At 42.6% G+C, this 23,895-nt stretch overlaps 1 protein-coding gene across 1 annotated transcript in view; it reads right to left on the reverse strand.

The window, feature by feature from the left end:
* COLEC12 (collectin subfamily member 12) overlaps positions 1–5,134 on the reverse strand; it is a 176,761-nt gene extending 171,627 nt beyond the window's left edge. Inside the window, exon 1 of the mRNA XM_058556844.1 lies at positions 5,068–5,134. Coding sequence (XP_058412827.1) covers positions 5,068–5,074 — 7 coding nt within the window. The 5' untranslated portion in view covers positions 5,075–5,134. The remainder of the gene's footprint in view (positions 1–5,067) is intronic.
* Positions 5,135–23,895: the final 18,761 nt, after the last annotated feature.

Raw genomic sequence — 23,895 nt, forward strand, 5'->3', positions numbered from 1 at the left:
CTTGTTTAAGATGTTTATTTATTATTATTATTTTTATTATTTTTACTGATCACTTACTGGTGGTTACAGTGTGACCTTGAAAATGGCACTTCTGACAAAGTTTTGTTGTCTCATGGCAAACCTGTCAGCAAGACTGGTGCAGGGGGCTGTTATCAGAGTTGATGGCTTCAGCGGCCACGCACATTCATTCAATCAGCTGTAAGCAACACCTCCCAGAAGATAAACTCGGCACAGGGCAGCAACTCTGGAATCTGCTTTATCTTTGTAAGAGCTCCAGTCTAGAAAATCCCCTCTAGCGGCTGGCTGAAGAGCATATCAATTTCTTCAGACCTTTGATGCCAGGTTTTTATAGGTCTGAGTCCAGAAGGCAGAATGTTCTCTATCTTGCTCACTCAATATCTAGCGGAATGTGGCACCCAAGAAGTACTTAACGAAGATGTGTTGATTTAAAGAAATATTAGGGTGTGGCTGGGATAAGCCTAAGCTAGAGGTGTAATATGTGGATTCTGGAGTCAGACTGTCTGAGTTTGAATACCAATTTCCCCACTGATTGCTGAGTGCACTTAGACAAGTAACTCAACTTCTCTGAGCCTAAGTTTACCTATCTGTAAAAGGAAGCAAATAATAATGCCTGGCATGGCAGGTGCTCAATAAATGTTGGTGATTATTAAGGGGAAAAACAATAAGTGGGGGCATTAAGTGACCCATCAGTCATACCTAAGAAGTTGTTTTTGAGCACAAACCATGTTACAGATCAATCTCGTCCCTGGCATTTATCTTCCAACACATGACCCTGTTCCCTGCTTCACAGCCATAGACAGAAACTCCGTAAGCTGAGAGAGAGAGCCTGTGCCTTTGGAGTGGCAAAAGAACAGAAGACGGAAAGGGGAGGACCAGCATGGTAGAGCTGACCCCATGGTGGGGGTCGACTCTCTTCACAGATGATTACCTCCAAGACCTAGAATTCTGTCCCCCCCCAACTGCCTGATTCTTTTCACTTTGATTCACCAGCTGAAGCTCCAAAGCACCATGGACACACACCGCCAGCAGGAAGGCTGGGCTCTGCCATCACTCTGGGCTTTCTCTCCTGGGGCCCACCCCTTCTTCCCACCATGGGGAGATGTGTGTGTCAGACTCGCCCCCTGAGAGATTACCCACATGCCAGTTTTACCCAAGGCAAAACATACTTTTTCTATCACAAAATTTAAATGTCTATTTTCCCATTTGAAAAATGAATACTTTTAGGGCCATTTAACTTACCTTGGCAGCAGTTGTATCAACTGTTTTGAAATAATATTTTAACGAGAATAAGCATGAATTCAGAAAATCAGACACCTAGTTACGATATAGCTTGAAAGCTATCATCTGACAGCCATTCCCATTCACACCATTATCAGTGGATGAGCCACATGGTGAAGGGGGGGGCATGGGAACAATCTTGGGAAATTGCATAGGAGACCACAGAGAAGATCTATACTTAGCAATAATTAAACCTCAGATTAAGAATGTCAAGCATCCTCAAACTAATGAAAAGTCAAAAGTATAATTAGATTGTAAATATGCCTTCCAGAGGAAGGGCAGCCCCAATTCCCAATCAGTGAAGGGAAAAAGGCCTCATTCTGTTTCCATTTCCCTTCAGAAAACATGATTCCTTCAATATCAAATGCAGTCAGCCCTTACATGCTTGTTTGCTTATCCCAGCTAAGGACAAGAAATCTTAGAGAGACACTGGGAAAACAAGGAGACCATGAGTCCAGAAAAACTACAGGCAGTAGAAGCATACTGCTTACTAGCACATTTTAAAAGTATTATTGCCAAACAGTATTTCAGAAATGTTTATATACGAAAGCACAAAACTAAGCAGCTGAACACTATGTTTTGATGGCACCAACCTCCTCCCTGTGTTAAATTACAACAGCGGTTTGGACCTTTCTGATCCCTCATCCTGGTGGTGGTTTTCAGCCGTCTTTTAGACAACCAGTGCTGCTGCGTTGAAACTCACCAATATTCCCAACTTTCAGAATGAGAAATGTGATTTCGTAATGACACACCTAACACTAGAGAAGTTAGATTCCTTCATAAAGAATGTGAATGTTTATCTAAAACCATGAGATTTATGGTACAGTACAGCTAATTGAAAATGAAATTGGAAATAAATTAAAACCAACTTCATGTTTTAATCGGTTTGGAAGACTTCAAGTATTGCAGCAATGAGGTAAGTAATTTTCTTCTGAAAAATATATAATGATGTCATTATTTTTGGTACTCGTGACTCGAGGGATGGAGAAAACAGTACAGAGAAACATATTTGCTGAAAACAACAGATAGGTGGCACTGTGGCCCACTGTAGATATGGAATTACACTCCCAAAGCCTGGGTTATTACAAAAGCCACCACTAAGGTCTAGACATCAAAATTAGAAAGTCAAATAGGTACCTTAAAAGGGCATCTGACTCACACAGAGCTAAATTTTTGCTTTGGCAAATAAACTTCTGTAACTTCTAAGGTGTCCACTAATTTTCTATTTGGCTAATGAATGTTTTACCTTACTACTTTAATTTTAAGCATTTGCAAGGCTTGCCATTGACATCGATCATTTAGGAAAATCAAATTCTAATGAAACACTGGCTGTCTGAAGTATAATGAGTTCATAACTATGTGACATAATCACAAACCCAAGAAAAACTCTGGGTTGGTTACCTATGGCAAACTGTCAAAAATAATTCCACTTGGTAAATGCAGCTTTCCTTGTTGGCTAGAAACGCACTCTGTGCTTGGCTTTAGAAGCCTTGTGTCCAATTTCTTGGCTCCACCCCTTTCTGGCTGCTGCACCAACTGTGGGTTACCTCGCTACTTCGTTGTCTGAGATTCACTTATCTTCTAGTCTACATCAGAGGCTATCGTATCTGCAGTCCTAGGTCTTTCCAAGCAACACGGGGAAACTGGCAAAGCTTGTCTTTAGATGCCTGCCATCCTCCTAGTTACCAGTTCCTATTTCTTCTAGACTCAGTTTCCACATCAATAGCACGGGGGTTAAAAAACCCACCTCCTAGGGTTGTTGAGAGGATTCATTTATAGAGAGCTTGTAGAGGACATAGCACAGTGGCTGGTGCTTGGTAGGTACTAAAAAATTATTACTGTCCCCTCCCTTCCCTACCTCACCAACCAGACAAATGAATGCAAATTAAAAAAAGTGAATTTCTTACAGACTATTTCATTTTAAAAGAGGCCTTCCAAGGGACTAGTCTAACCAGGGATTCACCAGTTCCTCACCCCCCTCCACCAGTGGGGCAGAAGGTGAGTGGAGCCTTTTAGAGGGTGCCCAGACCACAAGGGGTAAGCAACGAGCCTTCTCCAGGATGTCTGCAAGCTAGTCCAGAATGTAGCATAAATCTCACAAGAATATGTTTGGGACTTTTAGGTGTGTTTTCCATTGCAGATGTGAATTAACACTGAAAAGTACCCAAACTGCAATAATGCTTATTTACCCAGTCAAAAGCATAACAAGATTTTCAGAATTTAGGAACCCACATGGGAGCTGACAGAGTGAGTAGGTGGCTTATTTTTCCACGAGTTTAAAAACTACTGGCCTCAGTGACCAGCAGTGAGAAGATTAACTTCTGGCTAAAAACATGGTAACTGAGCCTCAGAATAACTTTTAGCTATGTAAACTCTCCTTTCTGGGGAGGATCCTTTAATCGGTGCTAGATAAGGAAAGTGCGTGTTTCCTAAAACATAAATGAGAAAAGAGAAACAGACGGAGAGACACGGAACACACACCATCGGCCAGGAGAGCTGTATCACATCTTTTGTTTCTCTTCCTCTGGGGCGGGCCACTTGTCACCTGGCACTCAGTCCCCTCACTTTCCAGGGTCTCCTCATGTAGAGACATAACGCCTTGGAAAGAGAGCTAGGCGGTGGCACATCAACGCTCCGGACAGTTGAGCGAGAACTGCCTTTCAGAGAAACCTAGAGCCGAAAGTTACTTTCCAAGCGTGTGGGGCTCCCGGGCGCCTCCCTCGGAGAGCAACGCTGGCAAGTGAAAGCGACGGCACTGCGTGGTCGGGAGGCTGGAAACTCGGTCACCGCGGCCCATGGCATTTCGCACTCAGCCCCCTCACCCAATCCCGGCCCGCGCGGGCACCGAAACGTGTTATCCTAGCACAAAACCAGGAACGCGAGTCTTGTGTAAACACCACGCTGGCCCATCCCCAAAGGCTTCCCTTTGATGCCTCCGCCGTAATTATTTATCTCACATGTAAATCAAGATTCTCCTGACAAATCTCCGTGTTTCTACTGAAGGGAAGGCTAAAGTAAAGCCCTTCTCCTTGTGATTCCGTTTAAAGGTACGATGACATCTGACACTTCTCTAAACTGGCCTGCAGAGGACATCGCCCAGGAGACGATTAACGGGACGATATGTGTCACCCGTGAACACACGTGGGCACACCAACTCCACAGGCGGGCACGTGGAAGGGACGCGGAACAGAGAGCAGTTGTTTTGCAGTCAGTGGGTCTGATGGAGAAAGATGCCAAACTCACTTTCCGAACCAGCTGAACTCCGCGGGCACCTAATCATTGCCAGATGTGGGGAGGGCGCACCGAGAACATCTCCGAGTCCGGGAGCAAACACCCGGCCGGCGGCACAGCGACTTCTCGGATAGGGAAACGGCAACGGCGGGGAGGAAAGAAGACCCCGGAGAGAGTGCGGCGCGCTGCAGAGCGGAAAATGGACTGGGGGGAATGATGATGCCTTCACTCTCCTCTGCATATTTTTTCAATTAAAAACTTGAGACCTGGAATCCCTAAACAACGACTTAGGGCTTGCAACTACTTTGCGGAGATTCGATGGGGAGGAGAATACTTGCACGTTTCAAAACCCCAACCTCTGGGTCCCCTACCGTGCCCAACTCGAGAGCAAGGGGGCGCCCCAAGGGTGCACGCACGATCCCGGCGCCGGGTCTCCCCCAGCCCTCAGCCTCAAGCAAGTTCGCGCAGGGATGCACCTCCGCCCCGTCCTGCCCGCCCCGCCGGGCCCCAAGCCCCGCGCAGCCGCCACCGCCCTACCTTTCATGGTGACCGAGGAGACGCACCGCCAGCCGGGGAGCTCCGCGCCGCCGAGGAAGTTCGCGCTGCGCAGCCAGTCACTGCGCGCCCATGGCAGCCGCGCCGCCCGTCGGCTTTCGCGCTCGAGCCCTCTGTCGCCGCCGCCGCCGCCAGCTCGCGCTCCCCGCTCGCCGCTCTGTGCCGCGGGGCCGCCGCGCGCGCCGATCACCCCGGGCGGGAGGCGCCGCTCCCGCCAGCGCCCCTCCCCCTGGGCCGCCAGGGCGCGCGGGCCGCCGCGCCCACGCCCCTCGCGCCCTCCCGCGCCCGCCCCGCCCTCGGGCCGCGCTCGCCCCTGCCGGGTCGGTTTCCCGCCTGAGCCCTTCTCACCCTCGCTCTCCCGGGTTCTCTTTTCCCCGCTGGGCCAGCAGCGGAACGAAGTGGGAGGAAAGCGTCTCCCGGGGTGGTCAAGTGCTCACCCTCAGCCTGTGCGGAAGGCGCTGCTGCTGGTCTTGTTTCTAGACCCCAAACTACCTAGAGTGTCGGGCTGAGAGTTGGGGAGCAGTGGCGCGGGGACGGCGGGGTAGGATTGTCCCTTCCCCAGACGGCTCTGGGGCACTGAGGGTTAGAGCATTCAACAGGAGCGAGAACGTCCTCGGGGTTCAACGTTTCCAAGCGCGCTTGTTGACGCCCGAAGGAAACAGGGCAGAAGGAGTGTGCTCATTGTCGCCGGGGAGAGCTGCGCTAAATCCAAAGTCACCATTAGATGGTCTCCCTGAAGAACAGGATTTCAATTCTTGGACCTTCCAAGAGACACACACACACACACATACACACAGAGAGACAGAAACAGAGACCAAAAAACTCACCCACTTTGGTTGGAAAAGTCACCCTTCTACCCACCGCCCCTGAAAAGATCAGGTTGACCTTGTTTTACTGCTAAAGGAGGCTGGACAATTGGGTGGCTTCATAATAAGTTCCCTTCATTGTGGCCCATCATGTTGCCCAACTGTGTTTATCTTTCCTTTTAGAAACCCCCCTAAGCAGACCCATTGCTTTATTGCTTTAAAACATTAACTAAGTGGTGAGTGGAGCTGTGGGGAGGGAGGTGGCAGAGGAACTTTCTTCAATAATGGTGAAATGAAAGATTTCCAAGCACTCAGTAGCACACCAAGAGCAATACAATTCTGGCTGGGCAGCCGTTGCAGCTCTTCAGATTTCTGCTCCTGAGGACTTGGTAACACGATGAAACCAGCCCATTGATTCATTCTAAACAGGGAACTCTCTGCTCTAGTGAAAGACAGTGCCCAGAAATGAATACATTCTAAAATATTTCACAGACTCCCCATTCCAAAAGCTCTCTTATTTAACAGGGGAAAACATGTATATGGCTCGCAAAGGAAAAGACAAAAACTGGCATTATTCTTTTTTTTCAATTTAGAGGTTGATGAAACTACGGGGTCCTAAAGGTCTGAAGGTTACCCTGGTGACTTGCTCCAGCTCTCACCAAAGTCCTGCCTTGTCTTGCAGGGCAAGTGAGTGTCGCTGAAGGGAGCCCAGGTTATGGCTTCTCAGCCCAGAGCCTACTAACCAATGTTGGGATGGAGTAAGTCCATCAGTTTCTTTGTGTAATAATTTCTCCAACTGAAAAATAGAATTTTGGCTCCAATATTTAAATTGAAAAAAAATCATTTAAAAAATCTAAATAATAGCTATGACACCAAAAAACAGAGTCAACAAAAGAAAAAATGGATAGATTGGATTTCATCAAAATTAAGAACTTTTGTGCATCAAAGCACAGTATCAGAGTGAAAAAACAAACCACAGAATGGGAGAAAATATTTGAAAACCATATATCTGATAAGGGATTAATATCCAAAATATATAAAGAACTCCCACAACTCAACAAAAAAATAAACAATCCAATTTAAAATTGAGAAAAGAACCTAAATAGACATTTCCTCAAAGAAGATATACAAATTGCCAATAAGCGTATGAAAAGATGTTCAACATCATTAGTTATTGGAAAAAGGCAAATCAAAACCACAATGAGATACTATTTCATGTCCATTAGGATGAGTTTTATAAAAAATTAAAATTAAAAAAAAGAAAATAACAAGTGTTGTCGAGGATATGGAGAAATTAGATCCCTTGAGGGCCGGCCCGTGGCTTAGCAGTTAAGTGTTCACGCTCCACTGCTGGCGGCCCGGGTTCGGATCCCAGATGTGCACCAACGCACTGCTTCTCCAGCCATGCTGAGGCCGCTTCCCACACACAGCAACTAGAAGGATGTGCAGCTATGACATACAACTATCCACTGGTGCTTTGGGGGACAAATAAATAAATAAATAAAATCTTTAAAAAAAAAAAAGAAATTAGATCCCTTGTGCGTTGCTGGTAGGAATGTAAACTTGTGCAGCCACTATGGAAAAAAGTGTGGTGGTTTCTCAAAAAATTAAACATAGAGCTACCAAATGACCCAGCAATTCCACTTCTGGATATATGCCCTGAAGAATTGAAAGCAGGGACTCGAATAGGCATTTGTGCACCCATGTTCACAGCAGCATCATTCGCAATAGCCAAAAGGTGGAAGCAACTCAAGTGCCCGTCAACAGATGAATGGATAAACAAAATGTGGTATACACATACAATGGAATATTATTTGGCCTTAAAAAGGAAGGAAATTCTGATGCATGCTACAGGGTAGTTGAACCTTGAGGGCATAATGCTGAGTGAAATAAGCCAGTCACAAAAGGACAAATACTGTTTGATTCCACTTAGATGAGGTACCTAGAGTAGTCAAATTCATAGAGACAGAAAGTAGAATGGTGGTTGCCAGGGTTGGGGAGAAGAGAGAATGGGGAGTTAATGTTTAATAAGTACAGATTTTCAATTCTACAAAATGAAGAGTTCTGGAGATGGATGGTGGTGATGGTTGCACAATGGTGTGAATATACTTAATGCCACTGAACTATACAATTACTGGTTAGGATGGTAAGTTTTATGTTTTGTGTATTTTACCACAATAACAAAAAAAAATTTCCAACAGAAGTATTATGAGGTTGGAAAAAACCCACAAAAACCTAAACCTGTGATGTTAGCTGTAATGAGCCAGACTCGTAGACCTGCTGATGAGAAAGCAGACTCAGCAACTCTTTAAAGACCAATTCTAAGGAGGGCTCCCGGAAGATTGCCTCGTCCCCCAGCCCTGCTGCCTGCAGCACAGAGTGGATCGAGCCCCACAGATAACGTCCCACAGATCCCCTCCTCCTCTGAGCCCCACTCTGGAGGATCCAAGGGCTGAAGGTTGTTGTCGCATGCAGATCATCAACTGACCAGGATTTCTCTGGTCAAGGGCTCTGGGAGGAGTTGAGCATTGAGCTGGGGCTTGGGGAGAGAAGGAAAAGGTAAAGAAGAGGAGGATGGTGTGGTTGGAAAGCACTGAGTCATACAGGTGAAGAGGCTACAGGTCATACTCAAGCCTCCTCACCTCCAGAGGCAGCAACCATGCCCTGCATTCACATTACACACATTTTATAAACCTAGAGAAGGCATCGTCTCACTTATCCCTCATCCCAACCCTGTGCTGGTATCTCGTTTTTACTGATGAAAAATCCCAGTCGTCCTTGCCTCCTCCCTTTCCCTAAATCCTACCTCCTCACCAAGCTCAGCTTCTATCTTCAAAATATATCTCACACTTCTCCTCTTCTCTCCATCTCCACTGCATCCGCCGTGTAAAGACCACTACAGCCCATGAGGAATTCTGTAAGAACCCTCCAAGTGGCCCACTGTTTCTCCTTCTCCCCTCCTGTCTCCAACATGCAGCTGCCAGAGTGGCAAGGAAGGACAGATAAGAGATGGGAAATGAAGAAGTTGAACTCTCCAGTTTCCCCAGCTTAGAGCCTTCAGTTTCCAGGCCATGGTAGGAGGAAGGGAAACCCAGGCTGAGGCCCACAGACTCGGAGAGGAGAAGAAGCTGCGAGTGCGGAGAGGCCAAGGCGGCACAGAGTACTGGAGGAGAGAGAGCGCAATTTTTACCGCCCACGGGGATCACTATGATACCTTGATCTCTGACCATCGCTATGCTTCCTCTCTGGCTGACAGCCAGTACCTTCCAGCAACTGTCACGGCCACCACCACTTCCCACTGCGCACTCATTTCTCTTCCCTCTTTATGCAGCTCCTTTTGCTCCATGGCAGCCAGGCTATATGCTGTCTCCCCACACATCCTGTGCTCATTCCCCATCTGGAGAGATTTGCGCCTAGCCTTCCACCTCTGAAAACATCCTCCTTTCTCCATTGTGTTGGTACATTTATCTACGTCCACTTTAAAAACACAGCTCTCCGTTTAGAAATGGACCTCTTCATCCAGCAAGCAAAACTTACATGATTATTATATACTAGGCACAGTGTTACATGCTACTTAGAATGCAAAATCAGGTCAGACACAGTCCCCCATCCAGGACTCCAGTAGATGAGACAGGCATTCCAGAAAGGACCTACAGTCAAGACAGAAAGTGGGAGATGGTTAGTGTCATGAGAGGTACAGATAATGTGCTAGAGACGGAAAAAAGGTGATGACTTCTGACTAAGGCAACATGGCAAGTTTCATTCGGACTGGGCCCTGAAGGATGGTTGAGATTCACGTGAACATGGTAAATGCTTGCTCATGCCCCAGACTAGTGGGTTGAGCAATGGGGTCTGGGAGCCACCTCTATCAGAAACACTCAGGGGCATTTTAATAAAGTGCAGATGGTGGGCTTCACCTCAGACCTCTGAATCAGAATCTTTCAGGGAGAGGCTCAGGGTGCTTCCATTTTCTGTCACTCCCCAGCTGACTTTTATTCTCACTAAACTTGGAAAATCATCAACGTAGACTCGGAGGTTCTTAAGAGAAGCTTCTTCATCTTTGTAACAACAGCTTCTAGCAATTATCATTCAATGAAAGACTAAATAAATGGAAAACGGATTAACAGTGGGGGGAAGCACCTAAAAACCGCGGAGCAGGGAAAGCAAAATGCACTGGACGCCCCTGAGGAGAGCCATAAATGGAGGATACCCCATGTTCTGAAGATCAAGCCTTTGAGTATGGCAGGAGAGCGAGCTTGTTTTTTGAGAAGGATATTGGCCTCTACAGCTTGGTCGTCTGAGCCACTTCATATTCTCTTCCACACGTGACAAAGAATAAACTTTGCCAGAGTAGCCATTGTGCTAAGCAAGTCTGCTAAGACGTTATGATCCCATAAGGAGACTAATCGTGTTGTAACGGACACCAGGTACTATGTCTCCATCCTCTGAGACGTGATTATGCTTGAAATCTGTGTGAAAGTTTTTTTGGATAAAGAAATAGCTTTTAGGTCTTTAAAAGCTTGTGGTTTTTGTGAGTTAGTGTGTCTATTTCTTTAGTTGTTAAACAAACTTAAGGTTTTTGAAAGAAGGCTTTGAGAGTTGATTTCCCCATTTGTCTAAAAAGCCAATATTTCATTCCATTTGACGTTTCATAGTTCGGAGGATCAGTCTGAAGCTGTTCCTCTAGTCCAGTTCAAGACCGCCGATGGTTCTCAGGACAGGTACAGGAGCCTCCTTCTAAGTTCAGTGAAAAGGCAAGGGCCAAGGAAAATGGAAATGTGGTCCCTGAGTTACAACCTGGAGACGGGGGTGTGTCGCAGGGTGAGCAGGGTGAGCATGATTTCCAACTCATGACCTGGGAAGTGTGAGGTAGAAGACCAGCGGTTCCGTTCCAACTCCAAATTGTCAGCGATTGTTCTCCTTTGAGGCTTCACATGTCTTACACCTGGACATTTCAGACTATTGGCCTATATAATAAAGGTTTTTAGAGTTTATTTTTGGTCTTAACGTGTGCCTTTTGCAGTGATGCAGATGAGAGGAATTTACTTGGTTTCCTCTCTCCTTTGGTTTCGTCATTCATTTGTTCTGGTGGAGATGAGGTGTGTGGCTGTGAGCAAAGGCACCATCTGGTGATCAGTAGCATGTGACTCCAGGCCCTGTTCTGTTATTAGGTACGTCTCTGATTAGGGCAGGCCTCTGATGTCTCTAGGCCTAAGTATTCTCACTGTAACATGAAAGAGTTTTTAGACTAGATAGTTTCCAAGGTCTTTTTCAACTCAAAAACTCTGACATGAAATACATATAAACACTATTTGAGTACAGAGAACTCATGGAAAATGTGAAAGTTGGAAATTCAGGCATATTTTGGATATATGTATATGCGTGTACATGTATATCCAAATATGTCTGTTTCCAACTTTCACAGTGACCAGCTGCAAATATATATTTATATATATTTGTTTATATGTTTGTTTATTTAAATATATATTTGTGTATATATATTTGTAGCTGATCACTGATTTGCATGTATATATTTTTATTTATTTACATATGTATTTATATATACACATGTGTAGCTAATCACTGTGAAAGTTGTAAATTCAGATAAATATATATCTTTGTATATATATTTAGATATCTGTATATATTTATTATATATATTTCTGTGTATATATATGTAACTGATCACTTTTTAAAATATTGGACTAGCTCAGAGGTACATTTTTGTCCATATATTCACGCTGGTATTCCCAGTGAATAGTAAGCATTCAGTAAATATTTGCTGAATGAATAAACGAATGAACATTCAAATGCAACTGAAACAGATCCAAAAGATAGAGGAGCTGTTTTATCTGACCATCAAGTCTCACCCCCCTTTATAGTAATAACAGTAGGCATAGCTCACATTCATTGAGCACTTTCTGTTTTAGAACCTATGCTTAGCCCTGGATACACATTATCTTATATAACAGATTCAGAAAATACTTGGGACTCGAAGGAAATTGCTTACCTTTGAGTATGGATTTCCTCATCTGAGAAATAAGGACAATAATATATATCTTGCAATATTTGGGGAGGGATTAGAGATAATGTTTTTAAAAAGCTCACATTATCTGTCACTTAGAAGAAGCTCAGTAAATTGTAATAATTTTTCTCATAATTAATTACCTTCTATTTTGTTTTTTAAGGTAAAACAGAAGACCAAATTAAACAAAGGTAAAATAATTTTGTTCAATTATTTTATATGAAATAACAATTTGGCTGGGTAGGGAAAAGCCTAATAAAATTAATTTAAATCTGAATGATGGAATATCTTTAAAGAGACAGTTTTATTTTTAAGAGCAAACAAGTACAAAAATGGCAGGATCCTAAAGAGAACTACTTTAAGGGATAGATTAAAATGTTTATAATCCAAATGTACATTATTACTAAGTATGGTACGCTCAGGATACTTCAACGTAATTTGTTCTCTAGAGTAATTTAAACATTAACTTTATGAATATTGTTTATACTATAATTTGATTAATAATGGTGAAAAGGTAAACTTCTGCTAAGCTTTTGTCAAAATGGTTACAAATTCCAAATAAGTATATCAAGATTGGTGAGGTTTCACAGCACAGTTTTATTCCTATGTGGTACTATCTGTTGATATTATAGCCTTTCAAGATTGGCAAAATTTTATTTTACTTCTTACTTCTTATAAATGACTAGCCATTTTCATTGGAGTTTTCGACTCCTATAAATAGCTTACACTACATTTTTAATTCAAGGTTAAGATCCAATAATTCTTTCCACTTTAGTTATTTATATCTTTCGTTGAGACAATACATTATACTCTGAGCTTAAATTTTTCCTTACCTTGAATGTACTTTCTTAGCACGTAAGACAATATTCTGAAAGATTTACTTAAAAATAAAGGGCATCAGAAGTGCAAATAATTTATTAAATAAAATCTTTTATATTCATAGGCTTTTTACTGAATTTAAGCAGTGTTCATTGTTAATTGCTCCCATCCTGTAGTTAATTCTCATATCTCCCATTAAGTTTATCTGCTCTATAGATTTTAAAAGTTGTAGATTTCCAGTCACACACAAGTAAAATATTTAGTATTCCATATAACGGAAGCTAAAGCCCAGAAGGGTTCTGTACTTTTCTAAGCCCAGGACAGTCAAGAATAAGGTTCCATTAAGATTCATTTTGAATGTATTCAAAACAAAAATGTCTGAAATTGAATATGATTTTCCAATAATTGCAGTTTAACTGAATGAAAAACTTGAGATTGAAAAGAAAGAATATGAATTTTTTAACTAAACTTACAATGCTGCAAGAATATAGAAATGTGGATAGCTGAAAGGTCATTCTCACATTCTTTTTAATATCTTCTATAGAGAAAGTATGACTAATGAAATCTTTATAAATCTTTATAAAATATTAGAATCCTAAATTTTAATGGGCTGTAAAAGAAAACGCCTACAAGTAGAACCTGGGGTCCTGGTCCCAGCACAGACTAGCTCTGCTGGGGCCTAACTAGTCCCTCGGTGTCTTTGTACATGCTCTGGGCAGCCCATTTCCCCATTTTCCCAGCAACCACTCCTGACCTTCTCAAGGACCCTGCTTGATGCCTACCCTCTTACTCTCAGCAGATGACCTCATCTCCTCTACGGAAAATCAGAGCTTATCTGGCAGGAATCCCCTTGAGTTCCTGCACTCTCCCCTACTCCTACCCACTCTACAACTTATCTCTCTCAGCACCTGGCCTCACCACTTCCCCTTTATTATCACAGGAAAAGGCATCTTATCTGCCATTCAGGGCTCCCCTTCCACCTGAGTTCTCAAATCCCTCCTCTCCCTACTCTAGTGCCGCATCCCCATCTATTATTATTGACTCTCTCTCTCCCCCTATGGATTCTTCTTTTACTTCCTACACTCCTGTTTTCATCAGAGCCAAGCTCCTGAAGTCGTGTACACTTGCATTGTCCACTTTCAGGACCTGTTCCCTCTCAGACATCAGCCACACGTCTGCTGCCACACGGTGGCGCTGGCCCTGCTATAACAAAGGTCATTCAAGCCATTCAAACTGCCAAATCCAATGGGCACTTTGCACTCCATCCTTTATTCATTTAACTTCTCTTCTGTTGACCACTCAATTTCTTGAACCTCTCTTCTCCCTCTGATAGGTGCCCTCACGTCTCTCTGATTCTCCCACTAACTCCATTACTCTTTACTCTTGGTCTTTATTGCAATCCCTCCTTATCTGCCTTGCTTCAAAATAACGCCTCTCCTAAGGATCCTGCCATCAGTTCTGCACCCAAGACCTCAGTAACTGTTTCTGATGACCTCTATTTCCTGCCTGGACTTTTCTGAGCTCCAGACACAAATATACAATTGCTTGCTAGATGTTTCGAAACCTTTCCCTTTCACGTAGAGTTTCAAATTTACAGGCATGAAATTCATTGTGGTTGCTTATGATTTTTTAAGAATCTCATCTTTGTATTTATATCTCTTCTTTTTCCTGATATTATTTTGTATCTTCTATCTGCTAGAGGTTTGCCTATTTCAAAGAAACAGCTTTGGCGTTGCTCATCTATATATTTTTATTTTGTTTTGTTTCTCTTTTTTATTTCTGCTCTTACCTTTATTATTTTCTTCCTTTCCTTTCTGTGGTTTTCCTCCATTGCTTTTCTAGCTTTTGAGTTGAATGCTAACTCATCTGTAATTTTCTTACTTTTTTCATTGATGGAGTTAAGGATTGTGGAAGATATTTGTTATTCTTTTGGGGTGTCCGGCACCCAAATCCCCCTACTGTGTTTAGGTGATTTCCCAACACATGAGTATTGAAGGGAAGCAAAGCCTTCTTCCCACTATAGAAGCAAAAAAGCCACATATTCGCTGTCTCCACTTATCAAGGTATAGGATTTTAAACTGCCAATTATTATTGCTCAACAGTTTAGCTTCTGACATATATTGTTGCTGAAGAAAAGTTTGATATCAATCTCATTGCTATTTCTTTCCCTGTGCTCTGTATTTTCTGACAGCTTTTTAGGATTTTCTCTTTGTCCTTGAGATTCTGTGGTTTCAATTATAATATATTTAGGTATTGAATCATTTTTATTTATCTTGCTTGATACTAAGAATACACTTTCAATGTAAGAACTCATGTCTTGCTTGTCTTCTGAAAAATTCTCGGCCATTTACCTCTTTGAATATTGCTTCTTCACAAATTCCATCCATTCTCTTCTTTTAGAATGTCTATTTGATGTACATTGGAGCCTCTCTCTCTATCTGCATATCGTTCAGTGCTTTTTCATATTATTTATATTTTTGTCTCCCTGCATTGGATTCTGGGTGAATTCCTCACTACTATCTTCAGTTTACTTTGTCCATCTAGAGTTTACCTCTTCTACTGAATTTTTACAAATTTTAATGAATACATTGTTCAGTGTCAAGATTTCTAATTATCTTTTTCATATTTGTGTAGTTTTGTTTTATTTCTCTCTGTTTTTGTCTATAATATCTCATTCTGTTTTTATCACTGTGATTCTTCCTTTGTTTATCTTTTTGAGCATGTTAAGCTACTTAGTTGAAAAATTTTTTTAAAGATTATCCCATTCATTTAATTTCCTCTGGGGTGAATTTTTGTTCTGAAAGGTGATCTTGCTTGTTGTCTATGTAGGTGCTCCACTTCCCTGGAATAGAATTGTGTGTTCACACTGCCTCTTGACTTTCGGCTTGTCCCTGTGACTTGCTTTGGCCATATTTGATGTGACCTGAAATATACCTGTGCTCTTGTGCTTGCCCTCCTTCTCTCTGATGACCAGTCATGAGAGGAACATGAATCAGGTAACTGCTGTCCCTCCAGCCTCAGCCTCTGAATGGGAAATGTGAAGCCAACCTCATGCCCTAGGTAGTGATACCAACCCTCTCTCTCTCAAGTTCGTGTGCCCAATGGACAGTAAGCCAAACACTGAGACATTGGTGCTTGGAGATGGAGAAAGGTTTATTCGAATTGGCCAGAACGAGAAGGTGGGAGCATGGGTTTGCTCAAATCTGCCTTAACAAGAGCAGAAAGCAGGGAGGTTTTATAGAGCTAAGGGGCTTGCAGGAGGAGCTTCAGAGAAACAAAGGGGTCACTCCCGATAAGCCCCTGGGCAATCTGACTTCTGGGCCTCAAAAGCTGCTGGGGGCCCAGCCATCTATCCGGGGGTTGCAACTTCCCCAAACGCATTCTCTTTCTTCTGCAAAGCAAGCTCACAAATCCTTGCAACCCCTGGGTCACCCCTCAAGTTAAAGAAGAAAACAGCAAATTGAACAAGGTCTAAAGATGATCACATTCTTATTAAATATCTACAGTAAACCTCAGGTACCCGGCTTCAGCAGCATTTGGTCCCGGAAAGATGAAAGACACATGAACCAGACCTGAAACCAATCTGGAGTCTGGAGCCCAGAGGCTGGTTCCTTGGACCAAGAGTCCAGCCAAGCCTAGCCAAGTGGCAGCCTGCCAGCAGCCCCATGTACTTGAGGATAAATGGCTATGTTTTTAAGCTACTGAGTTTTGTGGCACAGCATTGTTGTGGCAATAACTAACATGTTATACTTTATTGCATTTGTTTTCTTCACTTGTTTTCAGAGTTTTGGTTTACAGGCGTATTTTGAATGGGATAGTTTCTATTTATTTTCCTCTTCTCTGTGCTTATTGCTACCTGTTTAGTAAATTTCAGAAGCCTCCATGCAGGCCCCCTGGGCCCTATGTCCAGAGCCAAACTCCTCGAGAACAGATATCATTTTACTCTTCAATATCTAACATCAAATCCAACATATAGCATGCACCCAATGAATGCTTATTGAATTGTTAGGATGAAACATAGGTGGGTCTTTTTTCCACTAGGTCTTCTGTTTTCTCATCAGTAAATGAAGGAATTAGACTCCATGACCTCTAAGAGCTCTTTCAGACTCCTCATTCTGCCATGGCTATGCCTCGAATGTATATTTTAACTATAATTCACATGTAAATTATTATTTATAGATAACATCAGTAAATCTTTGATGTTTCATGCCTCAAAATATGATAGCAGTAAAACGGATGGTTGCTTTAATAAACGTTTCTAGTTTATCCTGGGTTCGTTGGTGGTGGTGGTGTTGTTATTTTAGACTAAAGACCAAATATAAAAGAAGACTGTCAGGTAAAAAGGTACCGTACTCCAAGTTTATATTGGACACAATTACTTTTGATTCTTTAATGTAGTATTTATATTTTTATTTGAAGTATTTGATTATCATTTTATTCCAATGGGAATCTTTTATTTGCAGTTGTTTGGATTTTATGTTATTGTTATTGTTTTAAGGATTTAAAAACATATATAATGGAGATATTAGCTAATTTGGTACAACTGAACTATTTCAGAAATCAGAAATTTCGTTTCAACCTCCACCTGGCTTGGCTGCTCGAAACTTTTCAGGTTCATGTTGGAGATTTCAAGCATGTAAATGGCGTGAAATCTAAGCAAACTGAAAGTTTGGTTCAGGTCACTCATGACTCACTAAAATTTGCCATTCATTCATTTTATTCATTCAACAAACATTCATGCAGCGCCTACTAGGAATCAAGCAGTGGGAATACAGTGACAAGTTAGAGTGGTTTCTGCCCTCAAGGATCTCAGCTTGTTTATTGAGGGAAAGAAGCAATTAAGTAAGGAAGAAAAATACCACGTGTAAGTGCTGAAGAGTTAAGAAGCTTTTGAGTGCAAGTTAACAAAACACTCAACTCCAACTGGGTTAACAACAAAGGAAATTTACATATGCCTGTGAAGTTTAGAGGGAGGCCGGCTTTAGCAAGATTTGATGGAGGCAGCTCAAAGCATGTGACCAGACCAGGCACTTCTTTCTCTTCATTTCTCAGCATTGCCTCAACGATGTCGGCTCATTTGTCATCAGAAGCCTCTTACGATCCCAAGATGGCTCCAAGCAACTCCTAAAGCTGCAGGCTACAGCATTCACATATGGTGGGGAAGAAGGAGTCTGTGTCCCAGCATTCCCAGCATGCCAGCAAAAGTCTCAAGATTTGTTCTGGTTGGACCAACCTAGGGCATGTGCCTACCCCGAACCAATCACTGTGAACACTGGGAGGGGATATGTTGATTGATTTAGCCTACATTATGTATTTCAGCCATGGGGCCAGGGATGAAGATAGTGTAACCAGACTGAAATAGAAAGTTGATGTGAAGGGAAGAAAGGATGGGTGCTGGGCAGGCGATCCACTGTTTACTACAAGTGCTGTAATAGGAAAAGCGTAGAGTGCTTTGGGAGCAAATAGTGCTTTGGGAGGCAGGATAGTGTAGTGGTTAGAGCAAGGCTCTGCGGTCACATTGCCTGTGTTTGAATGCCAGTTCTGCCATCTCACTTTCCTGCCCCGTACTCAGCTTTCTTAAGTACAAAAGGATTTGAGAATTAAATGAGATAATGCATGTAAAGAGCCTAAGACATGCGTGTCACTCTTATGATTTTTGTACTAAAGATACCTAAGCCAGTCTAGAGGTGTCAGGGAAGGCTTCCAGGAGGAAGTGGCATTGACACTAACTCCTAAAGGACGAGGAAAAGTCATCTAACGAAAAAGGAAGATGGGTTTTTAAGAGACAATAGACTGACCCTAAATGAAACTTGTACTACCTCAGAAAGAAGTGTTTCTCATGTCTCATTTTCTAGGTGAAACGTGTAATGATTTTACCAGAAATATAATTTCTGTAAGGACCAGAGAGGATTAGCTTTTGAGCAGGGGAGCAATGTGAAAATGGAGCTCAATGAAAGGAAATTTGGAAATAAAAATTAGTTTGTGCAAATTATTTTGGAAATTAGCTTTTTTAATAGGTATGTGTATATGAAAAAGCTGTTCAGATTTTGATTTACCAAACATCCAGCTATGTTCAGTAGATTTATAGTAAGAGGAGGTTAGATAAGAAAGGGAGGAGGGAGAGAGTTTCACAGTTAATTCTTCATAGGCCACTGAAGCTCGTGAGAGGTTGGACGCAAAGACACGCAAGACCCAGCTTGGAGAATCTGGGATTTATTATCATGGGTCAGAAGAGTGCTGAGCAACTACAAAGGGAATCCATAGAAAGGAAATGAGACATCTTCCAGGGAAAAAGCAAACCCCAACCCATTGATAATGTAGGTTAGTGAGGACAAACTGGCCTTCACCAACTCCATCCTTCCCATACTCAGATCCATCCTAAACCGCGTCTGTAGTTACCACCAGCAAGCTACAGAGGGCGGCCAGAATTCATTCAGTAAACATTCACTCAGTCGCTTCTCTGGGCAAGGCACTCTGGTAAGTATGGAAAATACAAAGATGAGTCAAACACACACCCTTCTAGGCACTTGCCTTCTGGGAATAACAAGAATAGCTAGCTAACATTTATTGATCACATAAGTGAGCAGACAATCTGCTGACTGCTTTGTGAGTATGGTTGTTCCCATTGTTCCCATTTGACAGATGAGGAAACTGAGGCTCTGAGATGTTAAGTGGCTTGCTCAAGGTCCCACGGGTGATCAGAGTCAGAGCCAGGACTCAAACTCATGGCTCTCTGACCTCCAGTGTTTGCTTTTAACCATGTCTGTGTTGTCGGAGCAGCAGGACTCTCTTGGGGGTTTGTAGGAAGCGGGTGCAACATCTCGGTAGACAGCAGTGCTGTAGTCTCTTTGCCAGGTGAGGGAAGTGATGAGAACTGGAGAACCTCAGGTGGCTGGTGTGGACTGCCCAAATGGATTGTTCTGATTATCTTCCCCCTGTTGTTCTCAAAGGTGGTTGAGATCCACCTGATTCTTCGTGGGGAATACTCTGATCTTCTCTTTCCGAATAGCGATATTGAAAATTGTGGTGCTCATTAGGAGGGCTTTATTGGTCTTTACATGTGCACTGTTTTCTAACAATAAAATTTAAATTCCAATTGCTTTTATCTTTAGCCCTGAAAGTAATTTTAGTTCTATGTAAGCTATAAAACTGTAAGCTTAACAGAGGATAGTCATAAAAGTTTCACTAATTAAATGTACATTATTTCTAATTTTAACTCATATCCAAAAAAATGAGAATGTTTAAAAGAGTCTGTGTGGGGGCTGGCCCTGTGGCTTAGCGGTTAAGTGCGCGCGCTCTGCTGCTGGTGGCCCGGGTTCGGATCCCGGCCGCGCACCGACGCACCGCTTCTCCGCCCATGCTGAGGCCACGTCCCACATACAGCAAGTAGAAGGCTGTGCAACTATGACATACAACTATCTACTGGGGCTTTGGGGTGGGGGAGAGTCTGTGTGTGTGTGTGTGTGTGTGTGTGTGTGTGTGTGTGTGAGAGAGAGAGAGACTTTCTCATTGAGATTTTTTTTCCTGAGGAAGATTCGTCCTGGGCTAACATCTGTGCCAATCTTCGTCTATTTTTGTCTGTGGGTCACCACCACAACGTGGCTGACGAGTGGTGTAGGTCTGTGCCCAGGAACCGAACCTGGATCGCCAAAGTGGAACGCACTGAACTTAACTGCTAGGCCACTGGGCCAGCCTTCATTGAGATGTTTTTAAGTCTGAAAATTTTTCTGAACATCCGAGCACAAAAGCAGTCCTTTCTTCCTCTTAATTTCCTTATTTATATTTTTGTAAATTAGGAAAATTTATTGTTGCTAAAAATTATTTGAAACATTTTTCAACTGCTTCAATAGTACCTTATAATCTTCTTGATAAAGTGACATTACACTGGTTCTTAAAAAGACATGCCAAGCAAGGACTATCTCAAGATTGTGTAAATATTCTTAATCTTATTCCCTCACCTCCTTTCAAGAATGGAGATTCATTTAGTTGAAATCTCCTTTGGCAACCATTAATTCAGTTTCTGGATCTTCCGTTATAGTGACTTGATTTTTTTTTTTTTTTGGTTGTTTGCAGCACACAGAGGCAGGTCTCGATTTTGTGTGTTTGCTGAGCACTTATGAATATAGATTTGGGGGTGGTACATTCAAAAGGATTAAAGTGAAACTACTAATATCTTGCTATTCTGTTGGCTATCTTTCAACAAAGTTGCTATTCGAATAAAACTGTTTGTTGACCTGATCTTGCCTGCCAACACAGTCAGGAAGCAAATCCCTCACATGGAAACATATCTTTCCTTGGTGTTGGATTGACAGTAGAATATGCGTCTTACTATAGCAAGTTGTACCTGCAAGATATGCTGCTTCTATCACGCTGTGGACCCTCAGCTGTAGAAAACAATAAACAGTAGACATGGATCAAAAGTAGGTGGCCCATCTGGGAAGGGTTCGTGGCACAGCTGGGTCAAGGCACAGCTGCTCAGTGTCACTAGCTCAGGGGTCAGAGCATGAGCTTTGCAGTCATGCACGTCTGAATTTGAATCTCAGTTCTGCCGCCGTTCATCAGCTGAGTGACACTGCACATGTTGCTTAACCTCTCTGAATCTCACATTCCTCAAGTGTAAAATCAGGGCAATAATACGTCCCTCATAGAACTGTAGTGGGAACTAAATGAGATGATAGATATAACGTGCTTAAAACAGTGAGCTCTTGGTAAGTGCCAGCTATTGTTGATTATCGGTCTTTCAGATGCTTTTAAAAGCCCCTCATCGTTGTGGTCAGGTGAACTGCCTGGGTCTAGCATGTTGGCTAACTAAATTATCTTCTCTCCACTGAATGCTTCCATTCTTGTCTGAGTGCGCTCCCTAATAATTTGCAGTCTCTGAGTGTTTATGATTATTGATGGTATTGTCCTCTCCCACAAAGTCCTCCCAACTCAGACTCAGGGGGTGTGAGCCCCTTGATTATCCAGACTGACCAGGTCTGTTCTTTGCCACTCACGCTGTGTCTTGCTCAGGGTCTACCACTTCCCTCATTCCTGAGGCCCAGGGCAGACCTAGCTCTAAGCTTAGTTTCTACTTTAGGTAAAAATTTGAAGAAGCTTCCCCTTGGGAGAGAAGTTTGCTTCAAAATCAAGGTCTCTGTCTGAAGGTTCCAATTTCTGATCAGCTGTTTACCCTTTAAAGGGCCAGCCTTCGTCCTGAGTCTCTGGGCTCCTCTGGCTGGCTGTCAGCCTACACATCACAGGCACCACTCGGCAAGGTTGTAGAGGGGATCCTCGCTTTGATGGCCTTTGTGATACCTTGCAGCACTGAGAGCCTAGATCTGCCTGGTTCTATGACCCACTGCTTCTCCCTGACATTCAGCTCTCATTTGCTTCTGCACCAATCTGCTTAGAGATGCAAACTAAATTTCATCATACCCCTAGCATTCTCAGGTGAATTCCTTGACCTGATGTCAAATCCCTCTGCCATCTCGTGACCCTGGTCCTGACACATGTCCCACCTTGTTGCTTGGATGTCAAAGTTGGAGCAGCCTCGGCAATATAGATCTTCACAGTTGGAGCCACCACATACCAAAGAGAAAAAAACATGAATCATATTGCGAAAAGCACCTGAATGCAAGACTAGAAATACTGATGCCGACTTTTTGGATTGCAAAAATTTCAATGCATCAATTTTAGTTGGATAAAGGAGAGAGATGATGAGTGATGATGTTTATTAAATATTTGGCTATGGTTCAACAGCATGAAACCTTGGTGATCAGATAAAAGCTATGTCTAAGCATAACTTCAACTGATGTCATTATTTTATTCATTGGTCTTAGATCAAGCTAGAGATAAGACAAAGACTGCTAGTCTCCTAATAGAGTAAGTTTCCTCAGATAATAGTCTTTGGTAGGAGTCGATCATTTATTCAACACACTAGCACATTTTTCTTGACTGTGCATTTTGTGACAGACAATGTTCTAGATGCTAAGGGTAATTGCAAAGTGCCTGGGGGATTCAACAGTCTGGTGCGGAGACAGACAGGTAACAAATCGTCTCAACATAGCACATGCTGTAGAGAGATGTGATGGCAGCACTACAGAGTGGAGGAAGGAGAGAGACAGTCTCCCTGGGCAGTCCAGAAGTCCCTGCAGAGGTGATAATGTTCTATGAGACGTAAGTTCATTTTGTGCTCTCTTCATGTGCAAAATCCTTCCCCTTTACCATCTGGAAGTTCCCAAGTTTGGGGAATCATTTAGACTCTGAATAATTTTAACACCTCTAAATTTTAGGGACGTTTAATACAGTATCTTGCATTCTCTGAAAGAAAGCCATTAGTAATAAAAAATATCTAGTTATCCCGAGTGAGATATGCTTACTGAATACAAGATTGAAATCATTTAAACATACCTGAAAGATAGTCAAGCTTCAGAACCTTGCCTTAATGACTCTGAAAGGCAAGAACAGGCATCTGAGAGTCAGTGCCCCTTGAGCAGGATTTTGTTAATTCTGCTGGTTTTTCACCAGGCTCCTCAGGGCTTTGAAAGACAGCCCACGAGAGTCAGAAACCTGTAATGTGATCACATTCCCACGGTTGATGGCATTCATAGGGATGTGAGTGCCAACTGTGCAGAGTTCTTTACAAAAGTAAAATGAACTCAGTCTTAAAGACTGAAAACGTTCAGAACAAATAACGCAGAAAAGGAAAACAGTTTCTGTGACAAACTCTCACTTCCAAAGAACAACCTTTCTTTTCTTTTCTTTCCTTCCTTTCTTCTTGCTTCCTTCTTCCTTGCTTCCTTCCTTCCTTCATTCCTTCCTCTCTTTCTTCCCCTCTCTCTCTCCTCCCTCCCTCTTTTCTTTCTTTCTTCTTTTTTTATTGAAGTATAATTGACATACAATATCATATTAGTTTCAGTTGTATATCATAGTGATTTGATATTTATATACATTACGAAATGATCATCACATAAGTCTAGTTACCATCTGTCACCATACAAAGTTATTACAATATTATTGACTATATTTCCTGTGCTGTGTATTACATCCCCATGACTTATTAATTTTATAACTGGAGGTTTGTACCTCTTAATCCTCTTCAACTATTTCACCTGTCCCCCAACCCCTCCCCACTCTGGTGACTACCAGTTTGTTTCCTGTATCTATGAGTCTCTTTCT

The sequence above is a fragment of the Diceros bicornis genome, chromosome 16 (genome assembly GCF_020826845.1).
Source record: "Diceros bicornis minor isolate mBicDic1 chromosome 16, mDicBic1.mat.cur, whole genome shotgun sequence".
Taxonomy (NCBI): Eukaryota; Metazoa; Chordata; class Mammalia; order Perissodactyla; family Rhinocerotidae; genus Diceros; species Diceros bicornis.